Source organism: Chinchilla lanigera, unplaced genomic scaffold (genome assembly GCF_000276665.1).
Source record: "Chinchilla lanigera isolate Chin_1 unplaced genomic scaffold, ChiLan1.0 scaffold00031, whole genome shotgun sequence".
NCBI lineage: Eukaryota > Metazoa > Chordata > Mammalia > Rodentia > Chinchillidae > Chinchilla > Chinchilla lanigera.
In genome coordinates, this window is record NW_004955432.1 from 14,620,710 (window position 1) to 14,638,978 (window position 18,269).

Here is an 18,269-nt window from a genome sequence, read left to right on the forward strand (position 1 = left end):
AAAAACAAAGCAGCAAAAAAGCAAAAAAGTTGTAAGTGATTCCAGTGATTTCATGGAAGAAAATTAGACTAGGAAGTAAGTGTCATCCTGGGTCTCCATCCCATTTCAACCATTAATAAGCCATGTGCATTTGGTCAAGTCCAGGTAATTTTTCCCTTATACTGTATAAAAAGGGGAAATTTTGACCCCATCTTCTCAGGAGCTATAAAACTCTGGCCACAGGTGCTATCTATAAAATCTCAAGTCTCATCTACCACCTCTCCAATATGCTTTTAAATTCCTTGCCATATAAATCCAGGCTGGAAACAGATGAGATATTTGAATCTTTAAGAGCTAGTAGGTCCTATGAAGAAATGGGAACTCAGATACATGGAGGTCCCAGTGTAACACTGCCCCACCCATGTACGCAATGCTCAGTGCTGCCTGCAATGCTTACAGTGTGCTTGTCTTATCTCTAGGCTGCCAGGACAATTCTTGTTTTCATCTGTATTCATCTGTCCCTTCCCGATAAACTCTAGAGATATTCTTTCTTTGTTTTTTCTTTTTTGTTTTGTTTTTGTTTTGTTTTGTTTTATCTTTTTGAGACAGGGTCTCACTATGCAGTTCAGGCTGGCCTTGAGCTCACTTTGTAGCCCAGGCTGGCCTCGGACTCGGAATGATCCTCCTGCCTCAGCCTCCCGAGTGCTGGGATTACAGGCGTGTGCTACCACGCCCAGCCCTCCTAGAGATATTCTTGCACTTGTACATCTCAACATTCATTGTTTTTTCCCCTGTAAATAAGTTTATCTCAGTGTGAACTTTTGATGCATTTTTTATGAAAAAAATAAAGCAAAATTTCATAACTAAATAATAAGAGAGTAACAGTAGTTAGTATTCTGTATATCATTATCTTTAAAGTGCTCAGAGTACAAGACCTATTAATAGTAAAAAATTCAAAACTATTAAAACATCCATCAATTGTGCAATGGATCAATAAATGAGATACTATTCTACAGCTAAAGTAAATGCGTGGATCTATGTAATTCAACAGAGATGAATTTTTAAACACTTTGAGTAGAAAAGCAAGTGGCGGGTGGATATGTACAATATAATAGGAATTCTGAAAATATTTAAAACACATATCAGAAGCATTTTTACCATAAGCAGAGAGAACATAAAAAGAAACTCAAAAGGAGCCCAGAGGAGGCCATTTTAAAAACTCTGATAAAGGGCCAGGGATGTAGCTCAGCAGCACAAGCCCAGCAGCCTGGTAAGTGCAAGGTCCTGAGTTCAATTCCTGGTACCAAAAAAAAAGGGGGGGTGGGGACTCTGATAATTCAAGTGAAATTATAATGTTTGAAAACAATCACTGAAAATTTTTAAAATTCCAAGTTTTGTCACTTTATAACATTTTTACAATAAGCAATGCCCTTATCCATTTTTAAATTCATTCATTTATCTTTTGCTTTGTCTTTTATGTAAGTTTATATTTTTTTCAGCTTTTCTCTTAAAAATTAAATTTTCTCTTTGCTTCATTTGCTCTTTAAAAATATGTGCCATAGGGTTTAAAACCACAACCCAAATAACTATCTTTGAAACGCATTTGCTTTTGCTGCTTTTGTGTTTGCTGCAATTTCTATTTCTATGGAAAGAAAAATGGACCCAAAGCTACACAATGGATAAGACTGTTTCACACAAAGAATAAAGACCCATCCCTAAGGGTACTTACAGTCTATAAGCCCCAGGGACAGAGGACAACACAGAGCAGCGCAGGAAGGAGGTCCTGGGCTAGGGATGGGGCATTCAGTAACAAGCTCGTTTCTTGGAATAGGTGGGATTTCTGGATGGTTTGCAAAGGGCCAACTCATTGATGGTATGCTACTCTATATGTCAAAGTTGATGAGGAAAAGAGCCATAAAGACTAGTGTGGGCAAAAAGACAAAGGAATCAGTGAGGAGGGACACGAGTAGACAGAAGGCCCCACGTGGACTGAGCTGGATGCCTTGGGAAGTAGTGAGGGCCTCCCTGTAGGCAGAGAGTCAGGCTGTCAGGACAACAGCTGGGAGCCCACGGTCCAAGTTAGAGGGAAACGCTCATTCAGTTATGGTCTACTTGGATTATGGAGTTTCAAGGCAGAGCACATGTAGAGAAAGGCCATCAGTAAAGCGGAAGGTGCATTTTATCAAAAGATTCACATGTTTATGGTTCTATATATGTCAGTGGAGAAGGATAGAGTGGAACTGTCAGATTTGTGAAAGAGTATAAGGTCAATGCCAGGAGAAATATTGAAAAATATGAGAAAGGGATGAAGTGATGAGCACCATAGCAAATAGGATGAGAGTAAAGGACTTAGTGGGCAATGATAACACATTCCCTGACCGGAAAACAAAGCCCTGGCAGCTTAATATAGTAGCAAAACTACCGATATATATAATTGAGAAAGAGAACAAACATAAGGATCTAAAAGAAGCCTTAAAAAATGAGAAGGGCAGTATAGTTAATAAATAAAACATATGGCTGTACAGATGATAAAGACATTACCAAAGTAATTCCTGACGTACTTGGGGTAATACCATAAATTTATATTTTTCCTTAAAATCTTCAGAGGAAGAGACTAATTTGTCACAAGGTTTACTCCCATAAAGGCTATTCAAATAATTACATTAAAGGTAATAGAGGAAAGGTTTTTATTTTAATTTTCACAAATTCTCTCTTACTTTTCTAAAGGACCGAGTAATACATCTGAGACATTGGGTTGAATTCGCTGCTGATGTTTCAATACTGCTACACAAATCATAGTAAACTAATAGTAAAAATATTTTGCACATTCCCTTCATTTAGAATTTTTGTGTCTCCTGGGTAATTCAGGATGGAAATGCTTTCATGAGGTTCTTACATGATACTTCAAACTAGAGAGGTAAAAGAGTGATATCGTGATTTATCTTGGCTCCTGAATAATCTATTATTTTAGACAATCATGTCTATTAATTTCAACTAGATTCTCCTCTATAATAAAAAGCAATACACACATTATGGATCTATAGGACAATGAAGATTAATTTCAAAATCCTTACGTTGGGTAAAAGAAGCCTGACACACACTCTTCAAATTTACTGACATAAAAGTCTACATAATGTACACCAATCTAGAGTGACAAAAGTCATATCAGTAGCTCAGGAGAAAGGAAGATGTGTACTACCCAGAGGCATGAGGTGACATTCGGGGGTCATGGGAATGCTTTGCTTTCTAATTGTGTTGAAGGTATCTGGTATCATAAATATTTACATCAGTCAACAATCATAGAATTGTGCACGTTCAGTAGATCCAGTTTTACACTTAAATTATACCTCACTAAAATTTTTGAAAGCTGATTCCATAATAGCTCCAAAATAAAAGGTTAAAAAATCAACTAAAGATATACTAGAAACAGGTGATGAATTTTTCCAGTGACCCGATCAGGAATTAAGTTCTGCTTCGTGGATGGTTGCTGTTTAGAATACTGAACTTGGGGTATCATTCCTTGAAGAGCCTAAGGAGCACTGTAGACCTTGGAAGTGCTTTGGAAGCAGAACTTCCATTTAAGAAGAGGATTATTCACTGGACTTCCATCTGAACAAACACAGGATGCTACGGAAAAGCACTGCTGCTGGTCATTTTCTGGTTTCCCCAGAAACAAAATAGTTCTACATTCAGCCTTCTGCCAAGAGCCTCTCTCCCCCACTGGGCAGGAGCTCTCCATGAGAGGAAGTCTAGGGGGAGTAGGAACATCCTGAGTCTGCACATCTGGCCAAACAAGGAGCTGGCTGCCCTGCATCTGTTACAATAAGCTCTTCTCACACACAGAGTCACCAGGCCACTCGTGCTCAGACCCTCAGCATTCTCTTCTACACATGCTCAAACCTTTTGCTTTAATTTTTTTTTTTTTTTTTTTTGGTACCAGGAATCGAACTCAGGACCTTGTGCTTGCCAGGCAGGCTCTTGTGCCGCTGAGCTATATTCCCTAGCCAAGCACCGCAGGGCTGGGTTCCTTATCTCTGTGTAAGGACAGGCAGAACTCCCCTATGTACCCTCAAGCACAGAGGAGAAAAGCGCAGAAATAATAGTAACTTTGGAAGTGAGATGTTGTTTAACTGTTTAGGGCAATTCTGATTGAGGAAACCTTAGAAAATGTTACTATTCCTCTCTGAATATACTTTCACAGGGCTGAGCGCACAAGGTCTGAGGTCTTGGTGAGCCTTAAATGATTATCTATAAAACGGAATAATAGTAATAATTGTTGCACTATACCCCCGTGGCAAATACGCATGACATAAAAAAATGCAAAGTGCTCGGTGATGCCTAATACATGGAAACCACCTGAATGCATGATACTATTTAGGTAGGAAAAATTGAGGTTTTATGCTAAAAATAGCTAATACTAAAAAGATATGAGCTGAGAAAAGAATTTGGGAAGGGAAAAAAGGATCAAAACAATCTTTGGAATAGGGCCTAAATTTTCTTTGCAACAAATGGAAATATCCCTGTGAAATGCTAAGTATCTATAGGACAAATGTGTTCTTGCCTTTTTCTCGGGAAATCAAAGAAATCAGTATTTTTAAGAAAATCAATTTTTAACACTTCACAAATCAACCAATTTATCTCTAGTGTTCTCCTTGAGAAATGTAGTGAGGAGGGATTTCTTTTTTTTATTGCTTTCCTTTGTGTTTTCCAAGGCATCAAGGACAGGCTCTCACATATAGCTGAGCAACCAATACCAAAAAGCACTGACAAAGCTAACCAGACCAGTCAAGTGGGATTTGTTGATCTGATGGGAGAAATTGTTGGTTGACTTAATGTTGTAGGTGATTTTAAATTGGATGGGCTTGATAACCTCTGAGAAACAGGGAGATAACTTCTAAAAATAGTAGTTTGTGGATTTTGCTTAAGTCGTGCAATGCAGCAATAGGTGAGACAAGAAAGTAAAAAATATTTCTATGGATGTGGAATAGGAAGAGACAAACTTAGTTAAAAAATAGCAGACCAGAAGTTGACCACAAGTCAGCAGTGTTTATGAGGTATGATTACAAAGTAATCCTTCTGAAATCCTCAGAATTAACAACAATAAACTTCAGAATATTATGTCAAGAAATGAGCCCCATGTTTCCCCAGCGTATTTGGTATTGTGGAGGACCACCTAGGCGACTCTCCTTGAAAGAGCAGCAACTGCCTCCATTTTGGCTGAGCCTGACCCTATTTCCATGTATTGATGTGTACAGAGCTGGCTGGGACTTTTCTTTACCCCTTCAATTGGCTTTAAGCAATGCATATCAGTCTAGCCAAGGTGCTGATGGTAATCTTTGGAGATGGCAGGTGTGTTTCTCTGACCCCCTGTTGTTCCAATGGGTTAGCCAGGATAAGGCTGGAGGTGTGAGCCAATATTCCACGCTGTCGGCTGGGATCGAGCCTTGGGATACAGGCTATAACTTCCTGGAGCTTCAAACATTACACATCAGAGCTGAAGCACCGACCCCAAAACATTAGATACGTGTATCTCAATTGTGTTATGCAGATTACTCTTTTTGCACATCCTTCTGTCTGCATTTGCAGAGGTGATTTCAGGCCTCCTACCTAGCCCAGCTCATGGCACTCACCTACTTCCCATGGTTCTCACAGTCACTCATCCACAAGCCCCTCCCTTCCTCATGAATGAATAAAACCTGGGTTCAGCTTTGGGTTGAGGCTATTGCTCCAGATGACCATCACTACGGCTGGACTTAGGAGCCCTTGGCTCCCCATAACTACAAATAGGCCTTATTGTCTTTATTCCCGTCATGGGTTGCACTGGAAGTGGTAGATTGGAATTAACTCGCTAGAATTCCAATAACTTTTCCTGGGCCACAGCGAGGACTGGGAAGGGCTCTTCATATGGTATAAACTATCAAGGAAGTAGAGAGAGACTTCAGAAATTTTTATTTTCTATTTTCAAAGAGAATCCTGTTGGGAATACAGCTCAGTGGCACAAGTGCCTGCCTGGCAAGCACAAGGTCCTAAGTTTGATTATCGGTACCAAAAAAAAAGAGAGAGAGAACCCTATTTTGTTTATCTTTTAGCTCAGTATCTATCCTTCTAGAATTTATTACCAAAATATCAATATCGTGATGAGAAACACAAAACCAGCTGTTAGGTACCTACCAGGCGATCCCGAATTTTATCTACAAGGGTTGGATCACTCAGGAGTAGGATGGGTTCACTGGGTGAATCCCCAGCTATCAAACGAAGTTTAGCTTCGTTGACTACCGTGGAAAGTCCGATCGTGATGAATGATACTCCTGAAATTCTAGCATCTTCAGATATACTTTGAGCATCTGGGTTCTTGGGATGATCAATGCCATCTGTCATCAGCAAAACTACTTTCACACCATCTTTACGCCCTTCTCGCTTAAGTAGCCTGGTGGCATTAGAGATGGCATAATAAGAGAAGGTACCTTGCCCAATTAAATTCATGGACTTGACCCTCTGCTTAAACGTCTGCAGGTCTTTCCAAGCAGAAAAAGGTGGATCAATCTGGACAGAGCTGCTAAACTGAAGGGCTGCCAATTTGATGTCATATTTCAAGGAGCGACCTGGGATCAACTGGAAAATTTTGTCACTCAGGCGATCCACAAAATCTTTCTGCTTATCATACAGAAGAATTTTGGAACTTTCAGAGCTGTCCACAATGAAGACAACATCTATGAAGCAAATGGAGTCTGAAATGAAACAAAAAGTTTAGACAACACAACGGTCTCTGCTCATGGGTAGACACTGTACAAAGAGGGTCCTGATCTGATGTACTGTGTGGTGTTTGTTATTGAGAGATCTATGTGTTGAGTATTCCAGACACCCTGAATGATGAGCGATTACCTCGGAGATGAGGCTTAACAGGTAAAAGAACTAAATCTCTTTCCAAGTCTAAGACATCTTTACCCCTTGTAGAATCATGCAGATCAAGCAAACAAATCAACAAAGTATCATATTTCTCAGCATTTTATCAATGTTAAAACCACTTAAAGTGAGAGGAAAAGAGACTATCACATTTTAAGAATTCAACAGATTCGAAGCAAAGTTGTCTCGAACTAAACAAACAATGCTCTAACTCTCACGTTATATTCATATTACTGGGTCCCCACTTTATCTTATTGCTGTTGTTGTTTTTAACTTTATTAAAATCAAAAGGGAAAATGACTGTACAGTATTATGCCCCAAAAAAGAAAATTATTTTGAAAACAGAGAATTTAAGTTTGAATCCTAGCACTGTTTCTTAGTAATTTGCCTATGGCCTTAAATGTGCCACTTAACCTCTCTAAACTTTAATTTACTTTTCTGTGAGAGTGGCAGTATTAGACCTGCCTGTTTTACAAGTGAGGCTCAAACAATAGCTGGGCGTGGTGGCACATGCCTGTAATCCCAGCAATGGGGAGGCTGAGGCAGGAGGATCATTGGGAGTTCGAGACCAGCCTGGGCTTCAAAGTGAGCTCAAGACCAGCCTGAACTGCATAGCAAGACTCTGTTGCAAAAAAAGAACAAAATATATATATATAAAAAATTCCCAAGTGCTCTAAAATTTCTGATGTGTTCCTAAAATGGAAGGTGTATTAATTATATCAGGGTAGAGCATCACAAGTATGGATATAAATGGGTTGCTATTTGCATCAAATACTACTGTTTCTCAGCCTTTTGGCTAAGATGAAGTGCCATTTAGAAATGACAAAACATACCAATATTTTAACAGGATTAAAAACTAATACATAAGAACTACAACACAACATTTCTTACCCTGGAAGTCAGTTTTCCTTGCAAGTGAGTTTGGCTTTGATCCTTTCCTTCTTTGTCCATGTACCACTGGGCTAATATAAGGCAGCAAAAGCAGGAGGCAAGAGGTGAAATATCTATTCCACATTATGATGGACCGTGAAAAATCATCTGCCTGGGGCACCCTGAAATAGAAAAATCAGTTAGAAATGCTTCAGTAAATTTGTTCTTTTTAAATGTTCATCTTATAGTCAAAAGCTGGCAGAAAGAAGTTTTCATTCACATTTCTAGAAAAACATTCACAGGGATATTTTATTTTTAATTTATTTTCATTACTGCATGTTCATAATACATAGTGATACGCTCATTGTGGGCAGTCGTACATGTACAGAACACATCCTAATTCTTTTATATCCTCTTCTTATCCCCCCTCCCCTGCATTCCTTGGTCCCCTATCCATTTTCAAAAGATCTGTCTCCCTGCATCCTTTTATCTATTATAGAGAGCCCATCCCAGTCCCCATTGTGGCCCAGGAAGTTTACCTTTGTAATCCCATGGAAAAGTTATTGGAATTCTAGTGAGTTAATTCCAATCCACCACTTTCAGTGCAACCCATGGTGAGAATAAAGACACTAAGGCCTATTTGTAGTTATGGAGAGCTAAGGGGTCCTAAGTCCAGCTATGATGATGGCTCTCTGGGACAAAGGCCTCCATCCAGTGCTGAACCTGGGTTTTATTAATCCTTGAAGGAGAGGGTGGCTTGAGGATGAGTGACTGTGAGAACAGGGGGAAGTTCATGAGTGCTGTGAGCTGGGTTAGGCAGGAGGCCTGAAATCACCCCTGCAATATGCAGAGAGAAGGATATGCAGAAAGAGTCATCTGCATAACACAATTGAGGTAGTATCTAGTGTTTTGGGGTCAGTGCTTCAGCTCTGATGTGTAACCTCTCAAGCCCAGGGAAGTCACAGCCACTTACCTTGAGGCTCGATCCCAGATGGCAGCGCAGAGCATGGCTCTCCATCCCACCTTGACTCACACATGCTTTATTTGGGAGCTACAGGGGGCAGGGAAAAGCTGCCCTGTTGTCTTTGCTTCAAAGACTACACATCAAGCACCTCAGCTGGACTGCTTTGCATTGCTTAAAGCCAATTGAAGGGATAAGGAAAAGTCCTAGCCAGCTCTGTACATATCAAAACATGGGAATAGGGTCAAGTTTAGCCAAAATGGAGACAATTGCTCTTCTTTCGAGGAGAATTGTCCAGGTGGTCCTCCACAATCTACCTTTGGTCTTTATTTTTACTGTAGGTTTCACATATAAGAGAAATCTTGTGATATTTTAAACTTGTATATCTGATGTATTTCACTTAACACTGTGGTCTCAAGTTGCACCCATCTATCTGCAAATAATCCAAATTTACTCTTCTTTATAGCATAGTAGTACTCCATTTTGTATAATTTTTTTTTTGTATCCATCCATCTATTGATAGACATATAGGCCACTTCCGAGTTTCATCTATCATGAACTGTGCTGTAATAAGCATGAATATGCATGTATCAGTGTAATACAGGGTCTTTAACTCTTTCTGGAAGAAACCTAGAAAGGGAAGAGCTAAGTCAAATAGAATTTCTATTTCTAGTTTTTTGAGGAATCTCCATACTGATTTCCACAGTACTTGGGTTAGTTTGTACTCCCACCAACAATGCAGAAGCGTTGCTTGTTCTCCCCAGCCCCACTAGCATTTGTTATTATTTGACTCCTTGATGAGATCCATTCTTTCCAGAGTAAGATGGAATCTCAGTGTTATTTTAATTTTCGTTTCTGTAATGGCCAGAGATGTTGAACATGTTTTCTTGTATGCATTGGGCATTTGTACTTCTGAGAACTGTCTGTTCATTTCACTGTCCATTTTCTCACGGGATCACATTGATATTGTAAGTTTCTAATTCAAGTAAGTCGTAGCACTGCGACCAAACATTTACTAGAAAACATTTCTATATGTTTAAAAAACTACAGTCAAACAGTCTTAATTTCTCATTACATTATGAGAAGCAAGGGATGAGGAGAGCAATGGAAGAGCATTTCAGTCCCACTCTGTACAGAAAATGTGGTTAAATTCCAGCATCAGTTTTGACAGTTTCAGAGTGACACCCCTCCACAGTGGTTCTCCAAGTGAATGCAGGTTGCAACATGGCTGTCTCACTCATTTGCATTTCAGCTGGTTCCCGAGAAACCTAACATTTTGCATATTGTAGAGAGCCACCGCCATTTCAGTCCTAATTTACATACAATGTCAGTGCATTGAGAGGTCAAGCTAAAAATTAATTACCCTTCTGTTTCCATAAACACCATTTATTTTCTACTCTTTCTTTGGAAACTTTGTCTCCACCAGAGCACCAAACTAGAACTGCATAGCCAAAGAATGTGAGAGCAAAGACAATACTGTTCTTCCAGTGTTCACTACAAGAATGGATAGAAAAAGACCAGCAGTCAGGAAGTACCCTACCGTGCAGTCATATGAAATTTTCCGGTAGCTTAATGATGAAAATTCTAATTCTGCATTAAAATCTTCAGGCATCTTCATCAGTCAATATGCCCAGCTATACACCAAACCCCTTTTAGACCTAGAAAATTCCCTAACAAAAGAAGACTGATACGTTGGAAGCTCAGTATGCCCAAGAGAATAGGAAAGGGCAAAGTTTATTTGAACCAATATTCAGCATGATTTTGAAATGCTTTCATGCTTAAACTATATTGACTTTGGGAGTCCTGGGAAAGGAATCACATCTTCCTTCTTTGGCACCTTGCCTTCAGGGAAAGTGAAGAGGGAGCTCATGAGCATGATTTTTCCAGGCTTTAAGTAGGGAGTGGAAATACATGCAAAGGCAATGAGGGGTGAAATGGGAGACTGACTTCTTTCATACTTGCCAGATGGATAAACCCCAAAGAGACGCAAAGCTGTTGGGTTGGGGACAGAGCAGTGGATGGGTTTGTGTCATAGTCTGCTCCGCAAATAACTTTGTCCAACAGGAAGTTTTTTAGGAGAACTTCACTGCTATACAATCAAGCATCTCTGCTGGCAAATGTATCAAGTGAATTGGTTAAATCCAACTGACCTTTAGGCCAGGTATGCTAAGATCTAAAGACAGTTGGGTATTTACAAGAAAAAAAAAGAACTGTGCTAAGGAAATAGAATACACAAAGGACACACTCTTTCTTAGGCAATCCCTTTACTAACCACAGAGAAGACAAATGACAAACAATTTAATTCTGAAGATCAGTGTAAAGATAAGGCTAGACAGGAAACCCCAGGTGTTATTATACTTTCAAAAGGAAAAAAAATCAGTGACACTATGTCCCTGGTACTACACAAGATTTTTATCTTTGGTTAAGTTCATATCATCATGAACATTTCTGAAGTTCCAGAAATAAGAGCCAGTGAACTAAATTCATTGAGAACCAGAGAAATTTTATAAGCTACAAAATCCAGCAACTCTTCAAAAACCTAAGGAAGGTGATTTCCATGTAGAATCCTGAGAAGAAAATCATCTTCTCATTTGCATACCTCTTTTAGGTCTTTGGAAATTCTAGTTTTAAATAAAGACATCTTTAAACTAAGCACCTGCTCACACAGGTTTGTTGGCATGTAATCATGAATTCATACCTGAGCCCCATATATGATACTCATTAACATAATTTATCCAATAGCAATAATCCTTGTACCCTATATTTTATTACTATCTGTTCTGACAGTTTTTACCTAGCTCTCTCAAAATAAAATCTTGCTATTCCTTTTAGCCTCTCTATATTAAAAGGACAGTCATCTACATTTTTTCTCTAGTGTTTTATTTCGCATACCTTCCTGAATTCTTCCTCCTTGATTAGTTTGGCATTATGAAAGCCTACTCCCTTCTATCCAGCTTCTACTGGATTTCATGCCCGCTGTTTTTAATAATTCTCACCTTTCTCTCTTTTAGATTTCATGTGCAAACAAAATGGGTTTAAGGGATGAAAAATACCATTAGCTAAATAAAAGAAATGTGAACCTCTGTGTTTACCATAGGTTGGTTTTTATTAATGCAGAAGCAATGATGATCTCTAGCCAAATGCTATATTTTTGCTTTTTTTTTTTTTTTTTTTGCCTAAAATGTATTTTGGGTAAATATTGGGATATATAAACCCAAGTATATTTTGTAATGTTTCAGAAACAAAATTACCTTTCAGTTTACCAATTTTATTGAATATTGATTAAGAGTTTACCAATTTTATTCAGTGTTTACATCTTATTTGTTTCTAGATGAAGATAAAATGACTGAATAAAATCTTTATTCAGATTGCCAAACTACCCAAATTATATTCTGTAATTAACCCTAAATTATAAAAACTTACTCTAATTTTTTTAAATGCCCACAAAGATATTAACATTACTACCAGGTAATTTAGTATTATAAATTAAAAATAAATACAATTTAGATTTATAATTTTAACAATTAGTCATATTTATCTAATAATTGATTTAAAGTAATAGCAAAGATAAAAAATGTTGACAAGCTTTCTGTGCATAATAAGTACATAAATCATTTAACCTTTCACAGACCCTAGATGGTCCTTGCTTATTTATATGATTAAAGCATAGCAATATACCTTACCTTATAAAGTTTGTCAAACAGGAATTAAAGGCTGGTTGAACAAATGCCCATAGCAAGGACTACTGTTAAGGATGGAGTTATCTACCAGATATTGTTCTGTTCCTTGGGAAATAAAACTTGTCTTTGCCTTTGGATTTTTTGCAATCTTTGATTCATGTTTTTTAGACTAAGTAAAAGCAAGAGTGGCCAGGCATCTGGCCAGGGTGCAAGATCTGGGTGGGTTCAGTAAGCAACTTAAAGGCACAGTGCCCTCTCAGACTAAGTCTGTGTGTCAGTAACTATTGTAATAACCTGAGAAAACTGTCTACATGTTAAGCACTGATTGACACTGTTTTTGTTTCTCATGGCATGTCATTCTCTTTTGATTCCTCTTTTTTCTTTTCCTAACTTATGCTAAGATAACAGCTCTAAACAGCCCTGTAAAGGAATAAAGTGACACCAAAATCAGAATAAAAACTGACTTTTCAAGACCACTAACAGGTTGATAATTATAAAATCTAGATGATGAGTATGTAGAGGTTCGTTATTCTAGCCTTCCTACTTCTGTGGCTTTGGAAATTTTTCCCAGCAAGAAGTTGATATAATATACAGCAGAGGGTAGTCTGAGATTAGCTTTGCTTCCCCACAAGGTTCCGTGGGAGTCTTTCCCACTCAGGAAGTGTAACTGAGAGGTAATTGTACAATGTTCAACGCTCTGAGGTCTTTGTGCCATAAGGAAGTCGCCGTAGGTGTTCCACTCTCTTTTTCCCTATCTTCTGCCTTCTGGTAGCAGTGCTTAGTAAGTCAACGTCCTGGCTATAAAATGTCCTGCCAAGAAACCACTTGACCCTTCCACAACCGACCAGTAGACTTCTGGTGGGCTGCCTCTGAGACAGAGGCCACGTACCAGCCTTCTTAGGAAAGCAGTTTAATATTTACGGACTTCTCTCCTTGTAACAGTCATAGCCTCTATTTCGTGATCACTTACCAAGGGCGAGGCACTGCGCTCGGTACTTTACATGCACCATTTCATCTGGTCGTGCACACGAACACATTTTTAGATCATAGAAATGAAGAACAGATGAGTGGTTAAAGGGGTTTGGAAGGAACAGGGGGAAAAGTATAGGGGAAACAGTGATGTGTTCATCCAAGGGCGACACGAGGGATCTGTGTGGTGACAGAAAGGATCAGTGTCTTAACTATCAATACGCGCACCTTGGTCCTGATATTACATTAGAGTCCTACAGGATGCTACCATTGACAGAAGTCAACTTAAGGACACAGAGAATGCTCCATTATTTCTCTCCACCGCCTGCCAATCTATACTTAACCTTGAAAGACTTTAAAGGAAATATATTAAATGAATGAAAATGAAAGTGATTCACGGGGATATAGCTCAGTGGCACAAGCCCAGGCCTGGCAAGCACAAGGTCCTGAGTTCAATTCCTGGTACCCATAAAATAAAATTAGGAATTCTTTTAGCTGGGCATGGTGGTGCATGCCTACAATCCCAGCACTCGGGAGGCTGAGGCAGGAGGATCGCTGTGAGTTCGAGGCCAGCCTGGGCTACAAAGTGAGCTCAAGGCCAGCCTGAACTGCATAATGAGATTTTATCTCAAAAAGACAAAAAAAAAAAAAAAAAAAAAAAGAAAATGTTTCAAAGACAAAAAATTCACCTTTTATAGACATGGAGACAATAACTTTCCCCAGGTCATGCTAAAGCTACAAGTGCCAGGATGCGACTTACCTTAGGTCTGTTTGCTTCTTAAGCCTCACTTGTAATAATCATTGCATCGTTAAACTAAGCATAGTACCTACATGAATGTTCATGTTTCCAGTGTCTCTTTATCACAGAGCTTTTGAGGAACGGGAGAAGTTTTGCAGGGGTTTATGTAAAAGTAGAAATTCCCAGGGAATAACCATGCATGTACCATGGATGCCAGCCACACTTTCACTTCATGAGACATGGAACAAAGCATAGGAAGTGACTTTTTCCAAGTCAACTTTCTTTATCTTGGAGCAAATTAACAACTCGCAGAATAATAATGTCTCTAAGAAGCGAATGGACAATTCCTAGAGAGAGGAATAGACTAAAGCCCTCCTGTTCTGAGTTGTTCTGATTGAAGTGCAGGGTTAGCGTCCTACCTACTGTTCCCCTCCAGCCCAGAGTGTGCAAAGAGCATAAATTAAACCCAAGCTTTGCAACCTCTCATTCCCAAGTGTGCCAAGTAGCATAATTGTGGATGTGACTCCAGAGAAACTCTTAAATTCTATCTATTTATATAAGGCTATATAAGGCTATTTATAGAAGGCATTATACCCAGAAAAGCAAAGTGAATGGCCGAAGCCTCTAATCTCCACCCTCACTGATGATCTTGAATTAGTGCATATTTGCAAATACCCCAGAAAATTAAAAAAGTGCAACAAGCATGATGACTAAGAAAAGGCAATGTGGAGCCCATGCTTTTCTGAGAGTGGCTCTGTGAAAGTCTTTATTGAAAAAAGATCTCACACTATTTTTCACTGTTACTACTGTGGATGGCATGGCATAACCACTCAGTAAACATACTCGAACGATTATTAGAAGCAATTTTTTAGTGCCCATCAGTTACCTGAGGACTATGATGTAACAGATTGCTCTCCTCCCGAGCACTGCTAGTTAGAAAATCTTTTGTCCCCTATTTTAAAAAATACTCCACCACCATGGACTCTGTATTGGTTTTGTTGGTTTGGGTATCAGTGTCAAAATCTCCATTTCAGTAGTGGTAGTATCTTGAGGTCCCAAGGTCATTCACAAGAAGTCAAAGTCTGAAAAAAAAAAAAGAATTCAAAGTCTGTTATGACTTACACACTCAGAAAATCTTATTGTCCTGAAGCAAAAGAAGACTAGTCACAAGCCAGCTCACATGTGCTTCAAAGGGATATATTTGAGCTAAGAAGGGGCTGGGGATTTAGCTCAGCAGTAAAGCGCCTGCCTGGCAGGCGCAAGGTCATGAGTTCGATTCCTGGTACCGGAAGAAAAAATGAAAAAAATAAAAAAAAATTTGAGCTGAGACTAAGGCACAGTGTAACATTTTCCTTCTTCCAATTTCAGTCACTCCCACGCTGCTGACAAGAACATCACCAACTAAGAAGGGAGAATTTCATGGCATTCTGACCAAGTTGGAAAATTTCACTGTTAGAAGTCCCTGTTCTATTTTGTTTTGTTTTCATTCTAAAAGCTTGGTAGCGTAGAAATTCTAACACTTGCTCGAAAGCTGTGAAGTTTCTGGGATTCATTATCGCTCTTGGCCCCAAGACTACAACGTGGACATTCTCTCACATCTTTCATCAGTAAATCAGAGAAACATGAAAATGATATTTTCGTGCTATTTATCAGCAAAAAGAAAGATTCAAAGACAATAAGGAAATGAAAATGATCGTTGGTATTAGCATTTAGGAAATGTGGTGTTGCATAAGTTTGGAGTAGCAGGACTGCAGTCCTCCCTTCCCTCGTCAAATTCCAGTTGAGCTGGGCCTTCCAGATGCCCTCTATTCCTTTCTACTGTTATTCTTATTTATTAAACTCTTTGAATGATTTTAGGTTTACAGTGAGTATCTCAAGTTTTTATATTGTTTACTCTATATCTCATGTTGTCATTTGGCCCCAGTTTGAGTAATTGTAACATGTTAACACACATTGTCTCCTAGACCACAATGACAGCATAACTTTTCATTGTACTAAACTGAAAACTACTGAAATGTTCCTTCCTCTAAAATATTCCTCTAATATTGATGTTTCCTGTTTCCATGTTGTTTATTCCTTACTAAAAACAATTACTTTACACCAAAATAGCCAAGGTACTAGCTAGAAAAATTTACAATTTTTTTTTCTAGTGAACATCAAAAAGTATATTAGCCTATAGCTTAGGCTTGGATGTTCAGTTTTTATTTAGATTATCCATTCATTTAGTGGATAGAACATTCTCAATTTTTTTCATGTTGCATGCACCAAAAGAGAAAGATTAGATCTATTTAAACCATGATTAAACTTGCTCTTGATGGAGAAAATGTTTGCTATTCTCCACTTAGCTGACTCGGCTTTCTGATATGAGAAGGTGCTATACCATATTTTGGTGAATTCTTTAATCCCCCCCCCATTGGTATTTAAACACTTTTTGTACTGGGGACAAATAATAGCATTGAATCTCAGAGATTCAATCTCTACTCAATGTAAAGATAATTTTTATTTAATTCTTCCATTTCATAATTAATAATATAGAGGACAGATTTTGAAACCCACCCAAATATCAAATTGTGAATAAGAGTGGGAGGCCATTTAGATGTTTTGCATCAACTGAACACCTTTCATTATTCCTGTGAGCCCCAAGAGTTTGCTGGTTTTTGTACCATCCAGGCTGATGCTAGAGCAATAGAAAAGAGTATAGTGCCAACAATTAATGTTTGCAAAATATGGGTTTAATATGGCTCTTTATGAGTCTCAGATTTCACTGCATAAATATTCATTCCTGGCCTGGGCTATCAGGGACAATGAACACTCATTCTCAGAACTGAATTAGTGGGAGAACTTTCTCCTCCAGGCTTAGGAAGTACTGCCTGAGCACCTGGGGATTGTTACTCTGATTGCAGTGCCTGAGGTCCATGTTATCGACATCTGACTGGAACAGCCAGTAATGTAGGTAGGTTCCTCATTTGCATGACTTTCGAGAAGCTCCACAGCCATTTGAATTTTCTAGTCAGGGTATTTGAAATTTAATAAAAATACCAAAAACGAAGGTTTTTAAACAATTAACAAGCCGGTGTGGTGGTGCATGGCTGTAATCCCAGCACTCAGGAGGCAGAGGCAAGAGGATCGTTGTGTGTTCAAGACCAGCCTGGGTTACAAAGTAAGCTCAAGGCCAGCCTGAACGGCATAGCAAGACCCTGTCCCAAAAAGACCAAAAAAAAAACAAACACAAATAAACAACAGATTCCTAGAACAAAAATATTTAAAGAATATTAAGTTACTTATTATCCCATAGTCTTATTATAATACTAATTAGCACAACATTGTCCCTGATTAAGATAATAGTCACCCTTTTTTGAGTTACATCTAAATCATGTAATTTCTCCTATTCAGTAGTTTGTTTCTTTTGTCCTTTTGAACTGTGTGGTAAAAACAAATTATTCATGGACAAAGTTCACAGTAAAATGAATGCATAGTAAATTATTTTCACTTTTTTACTATGTGGAGATATGAAAAAAAAATTTTTAACTCTACACAAATAAAAGTTACTTATTATAATCATTATTTAGTGTTCATGTCCAGAACTATAGATTCTCAACTTACACATGCATAATTTTATTTACTATTGGTAACTTTTTCTTAGCTATATATTTTCTTTTAGGCTGACTGACCAAATTCAGAAAGGCCAAATACTAACAAAGATTGACCAGGCATCTTCAGAGACTGTTGGTCTAGAAAGATATTTAGGCGCCACCTTGTGGAGCTCTGTAGAAACACAGTGTGAGAGTCAGCATGTCTACTATCATTAACTAATTAAAATTATTAATTGCCTACGATGTTAAACAGGAAGAACGGAAGTTTCTTTCTACAGATTTCCTGGAGAAGAATAAGGGGATGAATCAAAGCACTGGCAAAATTACTGTACTCTATAGATGAAGAAATAAATGAAAGTAATATCTGATGAAATTCATTTAACTTAGCGTAACAAATTAACAAATAAATTTAGTTTCTCCTACATGTGAGGCACTTCTAGAAAATCAATAGTGTACAATCACTTCAATCCAGTGGAAGCAACAGGCAAGGAAAAAAGGTAATGGCAGATTTTCCCAAAAGAATGGTTAATTGTTTATATTTCCAGGGTAGAGTGTGATAACTCCATACATGTATA

The 18,269-nt window shown here is 38.4% G+C and overlaps 1 protein-coding gene across 5 annotated transcripts in view; it reads right to left on the reverse strand.

The window, feature by feature from the left end:
• Col28a1 (collagen, type XXVIII, alpha 1) overlaps positions 1–13,687 on the reverse strand; it is a 172,171-nt gene extending 158,484 nt beyond the window's left edge. For 4 of the 5 annotated variants that reach the window (XR_001234639.1, XM_013515905.1, XM_013515904.1 and 1 more), the window contains exons 1-4: positions 13,364–13,687; positions 8,726–8,803; positions 7,774–7,934; positions 6,151–6,707 (exon numbers count right to left, since the gene is read on the reverse strand). Coding sequence is in view for 4 of the 5 variants with exons in the window: in XM_013515905.1 (XP_013371359.1) it covers positions 6,151–6,707; positions 7,774–7,934; positions 8,726–8,760 (753 nt within the window). In the remaining variant the exon portion in view is untranslated. Of the gene's footprint in view, positions 1–6,150; positions 6,708–7,773; positions 7,935–8,725; positions 8,804–12,396; positions 12,528–13,363 lie in introns of those variants that run through there. The other variant, XM_005388091.2, reaches the window with a different exon arrangement.
• Between the last annotated feature and the right edge of the window lie 4,582 nt (positions 13,688–18,269).